The sequence below is a fragment of the Schistocerca cancellata genome, chromosome 6 (assembly GCF_023864275.1).
Source record: "Schistocerca cancellata isolate TAMUIC-IGC-003103 chromosome 6, iqSchCanc2.1, whole genome shotgun sequence".
Classification (NCBI taxonomy): Eukaryota; Metazoa; Arthropoda; class Insecta; order Orthoptera; family Acrididae; genus Schistocerca; species Schistocerca cancellata.
The window spans coordinates 288,914,853-288,928,675 of record NC_064631.1 but is presented as its reverse complement, the minus strand read 5'-3'; the positions used below and the strand labels follow the sequence as shown (position 1 = coordinate 288,928,675).

The 13,823-nt window shown below is 39.0% G+C and overlaps 1 protein-coding gene across 1 annotated transcript in view; it reads right to left on the bottom strand.

The window, feature by feature from the left end:
• Positions 1-13,823, bottom strand: part of LOC126088294 (uncharacterized) — a 242,133-nt gene that overhangs the window by 41,891 nt on the left and 186,419 nt on the right. Inside the window, exon 13 of the mRNA XM_049906424.1 lies at positions 5,856-6,025. Within this exon, the coding sequence (XP_049762381.1) occupies positions 5,856-6,025 (170 nt within the window). The remainder of the gene's footprint in view (positions 1-5,855; positions 6,026-13,823) is intronic.

Genomic DNA, 13,823 nt, shown 5'->3' with positions numbered 1-13,823 from the left:
TTTGTATATAAACAAGAGCAAAATGTATAAATATCCCATTTCAGTTAAAATGTAGCTGAACTGTACATGAAGCTATATAGGAAAAATTATGTTCTCACATTTATTTCATAATTTATTTCAAATGATAAATGACCCAACATTCTTTTTCCAATCATGATGAAATTGTTCACCATCACAAGGTTAGTAGTGCAATTTAAAATAGAGCAGAATGCAGGGAACATCATTCTGATACAGAAAGTCTAGGATAAGAATCTAGAATAAGAATGAAGTGGTAGACCAGATGGATATAAAAGATAAAAAATGATATGTGTAGGTGGTGAAAGCTATTCACCCTGGCAAGATAGAATAAATCTCATAAATCAGAGCCTGTACAACTGTGTGACAAGTAACAATGGTGCAGTCTAGATAAAATGTTTACAAAATACACCGTACTCAAGATAAAAGGAGGACTGGAGAAAGGAATACTTAAAATCTTGTATAAACTTACAAAAAGGGTAACATTGTCACAACAACATGAGGTCTCAGCTCATTCGTCTAGGTAGTCACTGCGGACCTCATGGTGTCTTGGCAATGTTACCCTTTTTATATGTCTGTATAAGACTTTAAGTTTTCCTTACTCTTGTCCTTCTTTTATTTAGATGATGGTGTATTCTGTAAGCAGCATTTTATCTAGACTGGACCATTGTTACCTGTCACTTGGTCATGCAGGCTCTGCTTTATCAGATTTATTTTACCTTACCAGATAAACATATGTTTCATCACTTACACATCATTTGTTTTATATTTTCAGTCCATCTGGTTTACTGCTTTGTCGTTATTCTAGTTTCTTGTATCGAAATGATGTTCCTTGCATTATACCTTTCCCCAGTCTTTGTTTTAGCTGGCTGGTGTATTTTATAAGCAGCATTTTACCTAAACTTGACCTTCATTAACTATTGTATAATAACACAAGCTCTGCTTTATGTAATTTTTTTACCTTGCCATATGAATACAGCTTGCACCACCTAAACATATTTGTTTTGTCTTTTATATCCATATAGTTTACCACTTTACTCTTATTCTAGATTTCAATCGGGATGATGTTCTCTGCATTCTGCCATAATTTAAATTGACGACCAATCTCTTGAGGGCTGAACATTTTCATCACAACTGGACAAGAATGTTGGCTCATCTACTGGTTATTGTTTGATATGAGTTATGAAATGAATGTGAGTACACAATTTTTCCTGTACAGCTCTGAGTAAGTTCAGCTATATTTTAACTGAAACAGGGTATTTATTCATTTTACTCTTCTTTATACACAGATGTATCCCGGAAGATGTAGCTGTAACATTGCAAAACTAGGTACATGGTACATTTACATGTGTTCTCTGCAAATCAGGGTATCATAGTGTACCAGTGTCACCCCTCTCCTCCCCTCCACGTTTCCTATTTCATTTGCAGATGGTGTGTGAGATGGTTGTCAGTAACTCTTCACAGACATTGTTTGGAATGTATGATGTCGGAATTTTGTCAGTGAGGCTCTCCGCAATGCAAAAAGTTTTCTTGCAACATATCCCACTGCAGTCAACTGATCATTTCTATGATAATGAAATGAATGCCAGGATGGAAGTTGGCTGAGTGTGTGTTCTGTCATCAGGGAATTAGAAACCTCAAATGCTTAAATCACATGGGTGACCATTTGCAAAAAAATAAATTAAATCAAGTGTCACAGGAAAACAACAAAATATGTCTTCTCTTTACTTACTCATTGGTGATGAAATAGGGAAACTTACTTTTGTACTTACGCATGTCACTGATAATCACAAAGTAACCCAAATTTCCACATGCAAAAACAAACAGAACGTGAAAGAGACAAACATTAATTGCTTAAAAATTGCCTTCATGCTGTTTTAAATATGCATTTACATTCCACATACAGCTCAGAATTTCAACCAAGGACAAGAAAAGTGAATACACACATTGAAGAATTAGAAAACCAAGACAGCACATCGAGTTAAAAATCAAAAAGTGAATCAGAAGAATGTGCAAACAGAAAACCAAAGGCAATATTGTAAACAGACGTGCACAAACATTTTAAGCAGGTGCATCAGCAAACAGCAGTTTAATATTGCTAAAATTTTAAATATTTAACCCATAAAAGTTCTTTTGGTTAAATATTTAAAAGTTAATGTAGATGAGTAGGAAAAACAAACCCGAAATGTTTGCATACATCATTAATTGCGAGCTGCTTGACACAGTCACGTCGATTAAATATCCAGGTGTAACACTGCAAAGTGGTATGAAATGTTACGAGCATGTAAGCGTTGCAGTAGGGAAGGCAAATGGTTGACTTTGGTTTATTGGAAGAATTTCGGGAAAGTGTGGTTCATCTGTGAAGGAGACCACATACAGGACACTAGTGCAACCTGTTCTTGAGTACTGCTTGAGAGTTTGGGAGCTGCACAAGGTCAGATGGGGGAGGACATACAGGCGATTCAGAAGCGGACTGCTAGATTTGTTACCAGTAGGTTTTAACAATATGCAAGTTTTATGGAGATGATTCGGGAATTCAAGTGGGAATCCCTAGAGGGAAGTTCACGTTCTTTTCTAGGAACACTATTAAGAAAATTTAGAGAACAAGCATTTGAAGCTGACAGCAGAATTATCCTATTGCCACCAGCATACTTTTTGCATAAGGACTATGAAGATAAGATACGAGAAATTAGGGCTCATATGGAGATAAATAGTCATTTTCCCTCACTCTGTCTGCAAGTGGAACAGGGAAGGAAACAAGTAATAGTTGTACAGGGTATACTCTGCCACACACAGTATGGTGACTTGCAGAGTATGTGTGTAGATGTAGAAGGAACATAATTCCTCCAAACCTGTGTGGGAGGATTAATCCAGAAGCCTCCATCACCAGGGTTATGATAAAAGTGCTTGTAAATCTAAGCAATATTATGTACTCTTTAACACTTTTTCATTAATTGGTTACTGTTAACTTTATAAACAATTTTCTGTGAAATGAAGGACAGTCTGATCAGTTCACTCGCTTTGCTGTTTCATTATTTGTATACTGTGCTTTTCCTTCAATTATTTATTATATTGATGAATGATAATTCCTCTTGTAATTGTCATTCACACATAAAAATTTTTTGTCATTTTATAGAGGCTTCAGTTCCAAAAGTTAAAATTTTTTCAACTGTTTTGTCAAATGATCTGTTGAACCATAGACTGATGAGTAACTGAATTAAAGACAGTTACTTAGTAGTGTGTAGCTGCCCCTTTCATCCTTGTGATGGCAGTGGCACTCAGTGACATGGGCTCAGTGAGACGTCAGAAGCTTGGGGGAGGGGGGGGGGGGGGGGGGGTTTGCACTGTGATTCATGATCACTCAAATGCTGGCCACAATTCTTAGCTATTGGTCAGAGCTGAGTCCAAGACACGCACATATTGCTCGATGGTGTTGCATATGTATACAATAGAATGGCAGTGATTAATTCTTCTTAGGAAATTAGCTAAAAAGATGTTAGTTTCAGAACAATATTTTAGTAAGCTTATTATTTGTCATCTTCTGGGAAAGTGTCTATGTTCTATTGGATGGATGCTGTTATTTACATGTTCAGGGTTGTGTCTTTAATCTCCTGGAGTTACACCAGGTTGGTCATTTGCAAAGTGCGTGGAAGTGAGATTAGCAAATGGTGGTGATAGAGGTGCTGAGGAAGTGGCTGCAAATCAGGGCCACCAGTCCATCCTATTTATTGCTAGTCTTATTTTCAGAGACATGCTGGACTCCATAAAAGATCCCTTAGGACTAAGAACATTACATGCACGGCATCAGGTGTAACTGTGACTGCCAGAACATTAGCCAAAGGCAATGATGCATCTCACGAAGATGTGTGGAACGTGTGCTGGATATCTGTCTTAAGTAAGCTAAAAGAAAAGTCAGCCATATTGAAACACAGCATCATCTAGGAACATTTGACTTTGAAGCAGCAATAGAAATTAAGAATACCTGAAAATTTACTGAAAAGAGACAGTGACTTCCATTCCAGCTCCACTAGGAAGGAAGTAATACAAAAAATTTGTCAAGAGAGTTCCCTGGTTAGGGTGGCAGCATGGACTGTGGCACTTGGACTCAACTTGCGAACATCCCTCCATCCCCCTGCCCACCTCCACATACGCAAGAGACTCATTTCTAAGTGATCACAACAGGTGTCTCTAGTGTGACTATGGTAAATGAAATACATGATCCTGAACATATAAATAACAGCATCCGACATGACCTACATGCGTCACCATAAGATGGAAAGTAAAGAATTTGTTGAAACATCACTTCAAAATGAAAATATTACTATAATGATTTCCTAAGAAGAACTCATCAGTTCAGTTCAATGAGAAAGCTTGCATTCACAAATAAGATTGCAATCAGGTGACCTAGGAGGTCACGCTATCATCCTCATATCTTTTGAGTACCTCAAATCTGTATGACAGAATTTTGGAGCAGTTGTCTGCAGACATTGTAGGTCATCTGCATGGTGTTGTAGGTGAATGAATAGATGGATGCAAATGACTTGATAGTGGAATCCTGTACTGTATTATATTTTATTACACTGCCAGTGAGAGATGATGGCAACCAAATTAGGGATCTAATTTCCTTATATGTAAACATCTACAATACAAGAGTACCTCCAGTGACTTCCTGAATGATACCCATCAGCAAGAGAGATGCATCAACTTATGGGGCTTTTGATGTACTCATACCCTGTTACTGGAATGTACCAGTTTCTAACAGAATCACTACTTCATGTGGCAGTTTTCTGTGCTTCAAGCATTAAACAGCCATGTTCCTGAGTCCATGGTGATTTGTCCCCTATGATGCATTGTAAAAGGTACATGAATGGGGCAGTGGTTTTTGTACACTATAACAAGAAGGTTGTGCTGGATGGTATGACTTCTCACTGACTGATGTTGTTGTTGTTGTTGTTGTTTAAAGGGCCCCTGATCATCAACACAGAGTTGCTCATGGCAGTTGACTGTGGTGGTGGCAGTTTTCCCCAAATCAATTTTGAACTAGTAAAATGTTTTCAGAATATGATCTCAGATATGGAGTGTCCCCATTTATCACACAACCACAAATGGGCCCCAGAAAGCTGCACTTCACACTGAATGTCTTGTCCATCCTGTGTTTGACTAGTATCATAGGCAAGTGCAGGGTCTGATGACATCCGAGTCACATGTCACATGATACATTAAACCATTCACTTTACTGTGGCTACTAGTGCACTGTCTTATCAACAAAGAGCCATATCAAATATAATTACTCATGTAAGGATATAGACGACACCCAGACAATTGCAAGATAAAAAGAAATATTAAAACTTCCCTTGGTTTCACCTAGGGCAACATGAACCCATCAGATTTTCTTTGGCGCTTGGGATGTCATGCAACAGTGTGCCCTAAGTTTGGCTCATAAACATGACTGTGCATGTTAATACAACTTTTATGAAACTTGGAAAGGTAAATATCTTAATTTCACAGGAAGAACTCAGCAGCATGCAACATACAGCATAGAGTTTAATGTCCTTCTGATATAATAGGCAAGTAGAATATACAAGGTCAAAAGAAATTTTCAGGATTTTCTCACATTTTCCTTAAAAATGTTGCATGACACACAATTTTTTTTTTTTTTTTTTAATTTTTGGCTCATGATAGCCAGAGTTCAGTTCAGATAGAAAACATGCCAGTATACACACACACACACACACACACACACAAAACACACATAAACAGATAGATAAGCAACATCTGAAATGAAGATCAAGTGTGTTTTAATATGACATCACTGAGAAGTAAACCAAGAACTCCAGTACCTGTGCAAGGAAGCGTGCAGTTTCCATCAGAGTTTTCTGTACCTGGCCGAGGCGGAGCCGCAAGAGCTGATGTCTCCTCATCCACTACAGAAGAAGTCACAGCATCATCAGACTCTGCCAATGGTTCCTCTGCAGCTATATTCGAAGGCTCATCATTTGGCACCATTGATCTGCACAGAATAACAACTTTAATTCTTCAGAAATTGTCTCAGGAAATTCACACTTATGAATGAATAATATTCCACAGTGTGTCTGAATTACAGAAACTGATATCCAGTTTCAAGTACTTGATTTAGTTTTATTTCATGATTATATCAACAGAAAACTGAAAAATGACTGGAAGAAAAGGAAAAACTTCAACTGCAGCAGTTGTACAAATCGCTGGACTTGTGGCAGTGATTAAAGAGAGGAGACTGTAGTGGTGTGGGTACTTAACGTGTTAGGAAAGCCAGATCACTGAGCACATGGGGAACGAAGACATCAGAGGTAACAGACCTAGGGGAAGTCCATGTCTGAGAAGGATTGACAGGGTTAGAAAGGATATACGTACAATGGGACAAGCTGTTGAATAATACATGGATGAAAGAAGATAGAGGAGACTAATTGGTGAGGCCAAAGACCGCCTGCAGTTTGTATGGCCAATGTAGTTCTAGTAGAAGTGGTAGTGGCGGTGGTGGTGGTGGTGGTAGTAGGTGCAATCAGAAGGGTAACTCAACAATAACTTTCATCATACATGTGTTCTCAATATGAATGATTGTACATGCACAGAAACGTGATTATAGTGAATCTGTCAAAACAAATAACCCAGTGTCACCCTAGCCTCAAATGCTTCAATACATTTCTCTGACAAGACTATGATTTATGTTAGTAAAGCCGTATATGAAATCATCTCTCCCTGAAATCCTTCCCACATCACCCACTGTCACCTTTCATGCCCTCATAACCTCCACAACATCCCTGTCAAAGCATGTGACACTTCCAGACCATTACCCTATCTCCTTGTTTTCCTCCTGCAATCATTACCTCTGTACAACTGGTTCTGCACCTACCCACCACTCCAGTCTCACCAGTGTTAAATCCTATAACATGAAAAGCTGAGCAACACTTGAGTCCAACGTATTTTCTTTACCAACTCACATGTGTTCACAGCTTGACTTTTTAGATTGGAATGATCACCACTACACTGGCTGAGCACATGAATTGACACAAAAGAACTATCCACTTTGGGGATACCTGAAATCCAGTTGCTAAGCATGCTCTAACAGCATGTCTTAAGGGACCTGAGTGCCTGCTACACCACAGAGTCAATTTTAATCCTCCCACCAAGTACTTGTTTCCCTGCACACCACAAGTTGGAACTTGCTGTCCATCATATTCTTACACCCTGTAACCCTCCTGGACTTAACCTTCATTAACAATGCCTCATGCCCATTGTTTCATTCTTTTCTTTGCTGGTAGAATTTTATTTAACAATGATGGGAATTCCTGGATCGAAAAATATGTAAAATAATGAAAAGGCAACCACTCACCTACAGTGGATTCATGTGTGGAGCATAGAAACATCTTACACTAGCTTTTGAGCTCCTGATCTTTTTCTAGTATAATACACACATTCACACATAAACAACCACACAGAAGCCCAAATGAACACACCCATGTTCACAGTGAGACTGATCATTAACAGTCAATTGCTGAAAGCAACTGGCTAGGCTGATGTAGTTGAGGAGGGGTTAGGATAGTATGCAAGGAGGCAGTAGCAAGAACAGGGCAGGTCTTTCAACAGAAAACCCAGTGGCTACAAAAAAAATACGAAAGGAGAACAGAGGGTATAGCATAAATGAGATAAGAAGGAGGGAGAGGGCAGAAAGGGAGGAGGAGAAAAGGAGAGAAGGTGGAGACAAAGAGGGAGACAGGTTTGGATGGAATCCCAATTCAGTTTTACAACGAGTACTCTATGGCATTGGCCCCTTACTTAGCTTGCAGTTATCACAAATGTCCCTTCTAACACAAAGTCCCAAGTGACAGGAAAGAAGAGCACGTGACTCCTGAATATAAGAAAGGTAAAAGAACAAACCCACAAAATTACAGATCAGTCAGTATCCTTAACATCAGTTTGCTGCAGAATTCTTGAACATATTCTTATTTCAAATATAATAAATTTTACTTGGGATGTCAAAGCTTTTGTCTGTGAATCATCATGGTTTTAGAAAGCATTGTGAAACTCAAGTTTGTCTCCCCCCCCCCCCCCCCCCCTCCCAGTATCCTGCAAACTATGGATGAAGGGCAATAGGCAGATTCCACAATCCTAGATGTCTGAAAAACATTTGATACGGTGCCCTCTGCTGACTGTTAATGAAGATATGAGAATATGGAATAGAGATGTGAGTGGCTCGAAGACTTCTTAAGAAACCAAACCCTCTACATTGTCCTCGACAGTGAGTGTTCATCAGATACAAGGGTATCATCAAGAGTGTCCCGGGGACATGTGATAGGATCACTATTATTTTCTATATACATAAATGATCTGTTGCACATGGTGAGCAGCACTCTGTGGCTGTTTGCTGATGATGCTGTGGTGTATAGGAAGGTGTCCTCACTGAGTGGGTGTAGGGCAATACAGGATGACTTAAACAAAATTTCTAGTTGATGTGATGAATGGCAGCTAGTTCTAAATATAGCAAAATGTAAGTTTATGCAGATGAGTATGAAAAACAAACCCGAAATGTTCACACACAGAATTAGTAATATGCTGTTTCACAAAGACACATGGATTAAATATCTAACATTGCAAAGTGATATGAAATAGAATGAGCATATAGGGATTATAGCAGGGAAGGCGAATGGTTGACTTCAGATTATTGGGAGAACTATAGGAAAGTATGGTTCATCCGTAAAGGAGACTGTATATTGGACACTAGTGTGACCCACTGTTGAATGCTGCTTGAGAGTTTGGGGTACACACCAGGTCAGATTAAAGGAAGACATCAAAGCAATTAAGAGGCGGGCAGCTAGATTTGTTACTAATTCCCACCATTTTAAAGGAACATATGCAGGATTTGTTGTTCTTTCCCGCCAGGGTTCTCACCATTCATTATTGCACCCTAAAGAGTTTTGGGCTGGATATGAGTTGTCCCAGACACTGATCCCATATATTAGGGTACAATAAACATTAGCATTAGTCATCAGACAATCCTTATGGCAACAATACTCAAGCACTCTCATTAAATAGCACATGGTACATAATCTTTTAAATATACTATCAGTGTGTTTATCCCATCTAAGGTTGCCTTGGAGCCAGACCCCCATAAGTTTTGTAATGGCCATACTTACAATATCTATGTCTGACATCTGAATTTTTATGTCCTATTCACTATTTCTCTTGATGTTATGGAAATTTAGTGCTACTGTTTTATTTTTATTTATTATCAGTTTACTATGGCTGAACCAGTTCAAAATAACACTCAGAGCCTCTGATAGTTTTTGCTGAAGAATATCTTCCCTCTTATGACTGGTTAAGATGCTTGTGTCATCTGTAAAATGAATAGTGTTGCAGCAGTGTACATTTAATGTTGGATCATTTACTTGGATCAAAAACAGAATGAGCCCCAATATTGACCCTTGTAGCACAACATACAGGGTGTCCTAAGAAGAATGACCCATTTTTGACTTGTTATAATATTGAGACAAATGTCACTAAGTAACTGAAACAGTGCTAGATGTAATCAGCATGGTCTAGAGTTTCAGAAAAAATCCACTAGATGTTGTTACGAGTGCTGACCTGGAGCATGCAGCCAGTCTCACGCAATATGGCTTCCACACAACAGAAGGCATATTGTGTTATTGTATTTAGTTGTACTCAATCAGTGATCACAGTTCAGTGGGCATTTCTTATTCGATTTTGTGCTAAACCACCATCACTAAAGAACATTTGATGGTGGTATAAACAGTTTGAAGAAACAGGGTGCCTCTGTAAAGTCAAAAGTCTTGGCAAGCCACGCGTTCCTGAACAAACAGTAGAACAAATCCGACGAGCATTTGAGCAGAGCCCCCACAAATATACGCGTCGTGCTAGCCAAGAACTTGCGTTACCACGCATGACAGTGTGGTATATGTTAGAGCATCATTTAGCCCTCAAACCATACCGATTACAACTGTTACAAGCTCTTCGAGATACTGACAAGGTGAAGTGAGTGGACTTTAGCAATGCTATTCTAAAGGACATGGAAGGTGACACTTTTTGTCATGGTTGATATTTAGCAATGAGGCAACTTTCCATATTAGTGGTAAGGTTCACTGTCGTAATGTGCGTATATGGAGACTCAAAAATCCTCATGAAATAATTGAATACGAATGTGATTCACCAAAAGTAAATGTTTTTTGTGCTGTTTCCCAAAGCAAGGTTTATGGACCCTACTTTTTTGAGGAAGAAACCATAACAGGACAACCATATTTTGCAATGCTATGTAACTAGTTATTCCTACAACTTGACTCTGGCAATGTCATCTATCAGCAAGATGGAGCACCACCACACTGGCACAACAATGTGCGCAGTTTCCTCAATGCCAACATGCCTCAATGTTGGACAGGGCGTACAGCACCACAAGAGCAGGCTTTACACTCTTGGTCTCCTAGGTCCTCTGACTTAACACCATGTGATTTCTTCCCGTGAGAATATGTTAAACAATGTGTTTACATTCCTCCCTTACCTAGTGACATTAATGAACTAAAACCAGAATATCAGCTGCTGTAGATTCAGTGACAGAAGACACCTTACGCTCAGTTTGGGGTGAATTCGGGTATCAGCTAGATTTGTCTGTGCAGCCAATGGAGGATAGATTGAACATTTATGATGGATTTTTATAAACTTCTGTCTTTTCTGAGTCATGTATGTGATTTGTTGGTGTTAAGCCCTTCTTCCTAATAAATAATTCTGTTTAAAAGTAGGTCATTCTTTTTGGGACATCCTGTACTTCTTTGCACTCAGAATAGTGACTGGTTAATTTGTTTCTTTTGTGAAATAGTATTTCTACTACTTGCTTGCGGCCAGTAGGCTATGATCTTAGCCAACCCTTAGGTGCCCCTCTGATGCCAACTTAGTTTCTACAGCAATTGATTATGGTTTTTAATGTCAAATGCCTTTGACCAGTCAAGGCATATGCTTGTCAGTTTTCATGACTACCAAGCTTTTGGAGCATTGTGTTAAGAAATGAAAGTACTGCTATTTCTTTTTTCCCCTTTTTGAAAAGTGATTTGAGCTTCACTGTCTTTAAACAGGAAGGAGAGATTCCTATTGTAAATGTAATGTTGAATGGTGGGCTAATAATATTGCAATAAGGTCACCAGAGTTTTATTGCCAACAGCCTTGAAAACACCAGTTCCTTTCACGTTACCAAAGTTAAGCAATGTCAGGCATGGTGAATACTTGGATGGGTAACTGCCCAGGTATGCCACACACTGTTGGCAGCTGGGAGCATCAAGTTCCTGATCACCAGGCTTGATACCAATGTCCTGGACTAAATTACGAACCTCTTCACAGTATGTCAATGCACAATATGAAACATGACAGCACTCTCTCTCTCTCTCTCTCTCTCTGCAGTCATCGTACCAGATACACTTAACACATGACTCTCACACTTCACCAAGGAGAGATGCCAGTGTGCATGAAGAATAGGAAAAGCCTTCCCAGTTAGGCAGCTGAACTTGCCCCTCAGGGTCTCCCAGCCAACCAAGTCATACAACTATATTTTTATAAGAGGTGTTTAAAGGATTTAGTCCGGAATTTCATCCATCCCAGTTGAATATTTCACAATTACTGACATTTCTTTGGATTTGGTTGGAGATAAGAAGAGTGAGTCAGAGTTTCTATTCAGGTTTACAGGTTATATTGTATAATTTTTACTGGATGATTTAATAACTATTCATTAATATTAGAAAATTATCTATTAAAGATGTTGGCTATCTTTGCCTGGTTGATAATTTGTTTGCCATTTTGATCTAGCAGCAGGTTTACATTTTGAGGAAGGCCATTTCCTATTTGCTGTTTGACTATTTCCCCTCATTTTCATTTTATACCTATCCATTTTATATGGTGGTCATTTGTCAGTTTTTTTAGCTTCTCTTATGACTTTTGAAGTCCTCTCTTATAATCATTAAAGCAGTCCGGCTCAATAGCTGTGTGGTCAGTGTGGCGGAATGCCATGGAAAGGGGCCCGAGTTTGATTCGCGGCTGTGTTGGAGATTATCTCCACTCAGGGTGTGTGTTCTCTTCATCATAATATCATTCCCATTGACACGCAAGTCACCAAAGTGGCATCAACTAAAGAGACTTGCACCAGGCGGCAGGTCTACCCGATGGGAGGCCCTAGCCACACGAAATTTCATTTAATTTGATTAAAGTACACAAACAACACTTCACACACATTTTGTGTCTCTGAAATTCCATAAACTCTCCTCTTTTCAGCACAAGATATGGGGCAGATCAAATATAAAAGGGATTTTATTTTTTATTTAAATTCATTTACTGAAAAACTCAAGGCAATTATAATTTATTTTTCCACATAGTCTCCTGCTTTGGAAAAGCATTTGTCCCAACGTATGGGCACCTTTTTGATGCCCTCATCATAGAAAGAACTGGGTCATGTCACCAGCCAGTTGTGCACAAAGTCTTCCACATTCTCGTCATCTTCAAATCGTCACCCCTCCTAGAGCTTCTTTAAGCAGTCTGAATAAATTTAAATCACAGGGAAATAAGTCCAGGCTATAAGGAGGATGATCAAGTGTAGTCCAGTGCATTTCCTGTAGCTTGGAGACAGTTAGAGCTGCAGTATGGGGTTGCGCATTGTCGTGGAGGAGGATGACCTATGTCGAATCGATTGGTCTCGTCTTTTGCGGCGATATGCAACTTTTGCCTTGTACAACAGTTTGCAGTAGTAAGCAGCCTTGAGTGTGTGTCGCTCATGCAAAAAATCAATCACTTAAAAGACAAGTTCCCTCAGATGATCCAAATTATTTTAAGTTTTCAGGGGTGTACTCAGATGATAAATTATCCTGGTAAGTTGTCTCAAGTAATTTATTTGTTAAAATGACTTATGGATTGTGCAGTTGAAATATATGTTAGAACATCATATTTTTCATTTTACCAAAGGGGAGTGTAATATGGTCTTATTTTGTGAGGAGACTCTACTTGCGTGCATGACATCGTAATACTGATCCCATTGGGGCACAGTAAAATGTAGAGTACTACAGAGCTTGGTGCTTGGTCCCTTAAAACTAATACTAAAACTAAACTAAACTCCACTCGAAAATATGAAGGCCCAACAGTACCAACCAGCTGGCATGTCATCCTCAGCCTATAGGTGTTACTGGATGTGGACATGGAGGAACATGTGGTCAGCACACCGCTCTGCCAGCCATAAGTCAGTTTACGAGACCGGAGCCACTACTTCTCAATCAAGTAGCTCCTCACTTTGCCTCACAGAGGTCTCTTACTTTTCTTGATCTTTATTAATATTTCCATGGTGTATCACACAAAAAGCACACTTCACACTCTTTGCAGACGACACAACCATTATGATAGACAAAGTACCAAACTGCAGTCTTCAAAGAAGCTCTAGATTGGTTCAGTTCAAATGGTCTGTCCCTCAATGTTTAACAAGACTTAATTCATTCACTTTCTAATAGCAAACAACAAACTGGAAAATGCGGAAATGAAATGTGATGATGAAGTTAAGTCTTCCAAATTCCGGGATTACATGTTAACAACACTCTAAATTGGTCTGTTCACATTCGACCAATGTAAAGAACTGAATTTGACAGCATTTGCCATTCACTCGGTTTCATCTGTTTGTGACTTGGAAACAATCAGAGCTATATACTTTGGATATTTCTGTTCACCTATGACATATGGCATTGTGTTCTGGGGAAACCAGTCACAACCAAATAAAATCTTTATTGCACAGAAGACAGTCA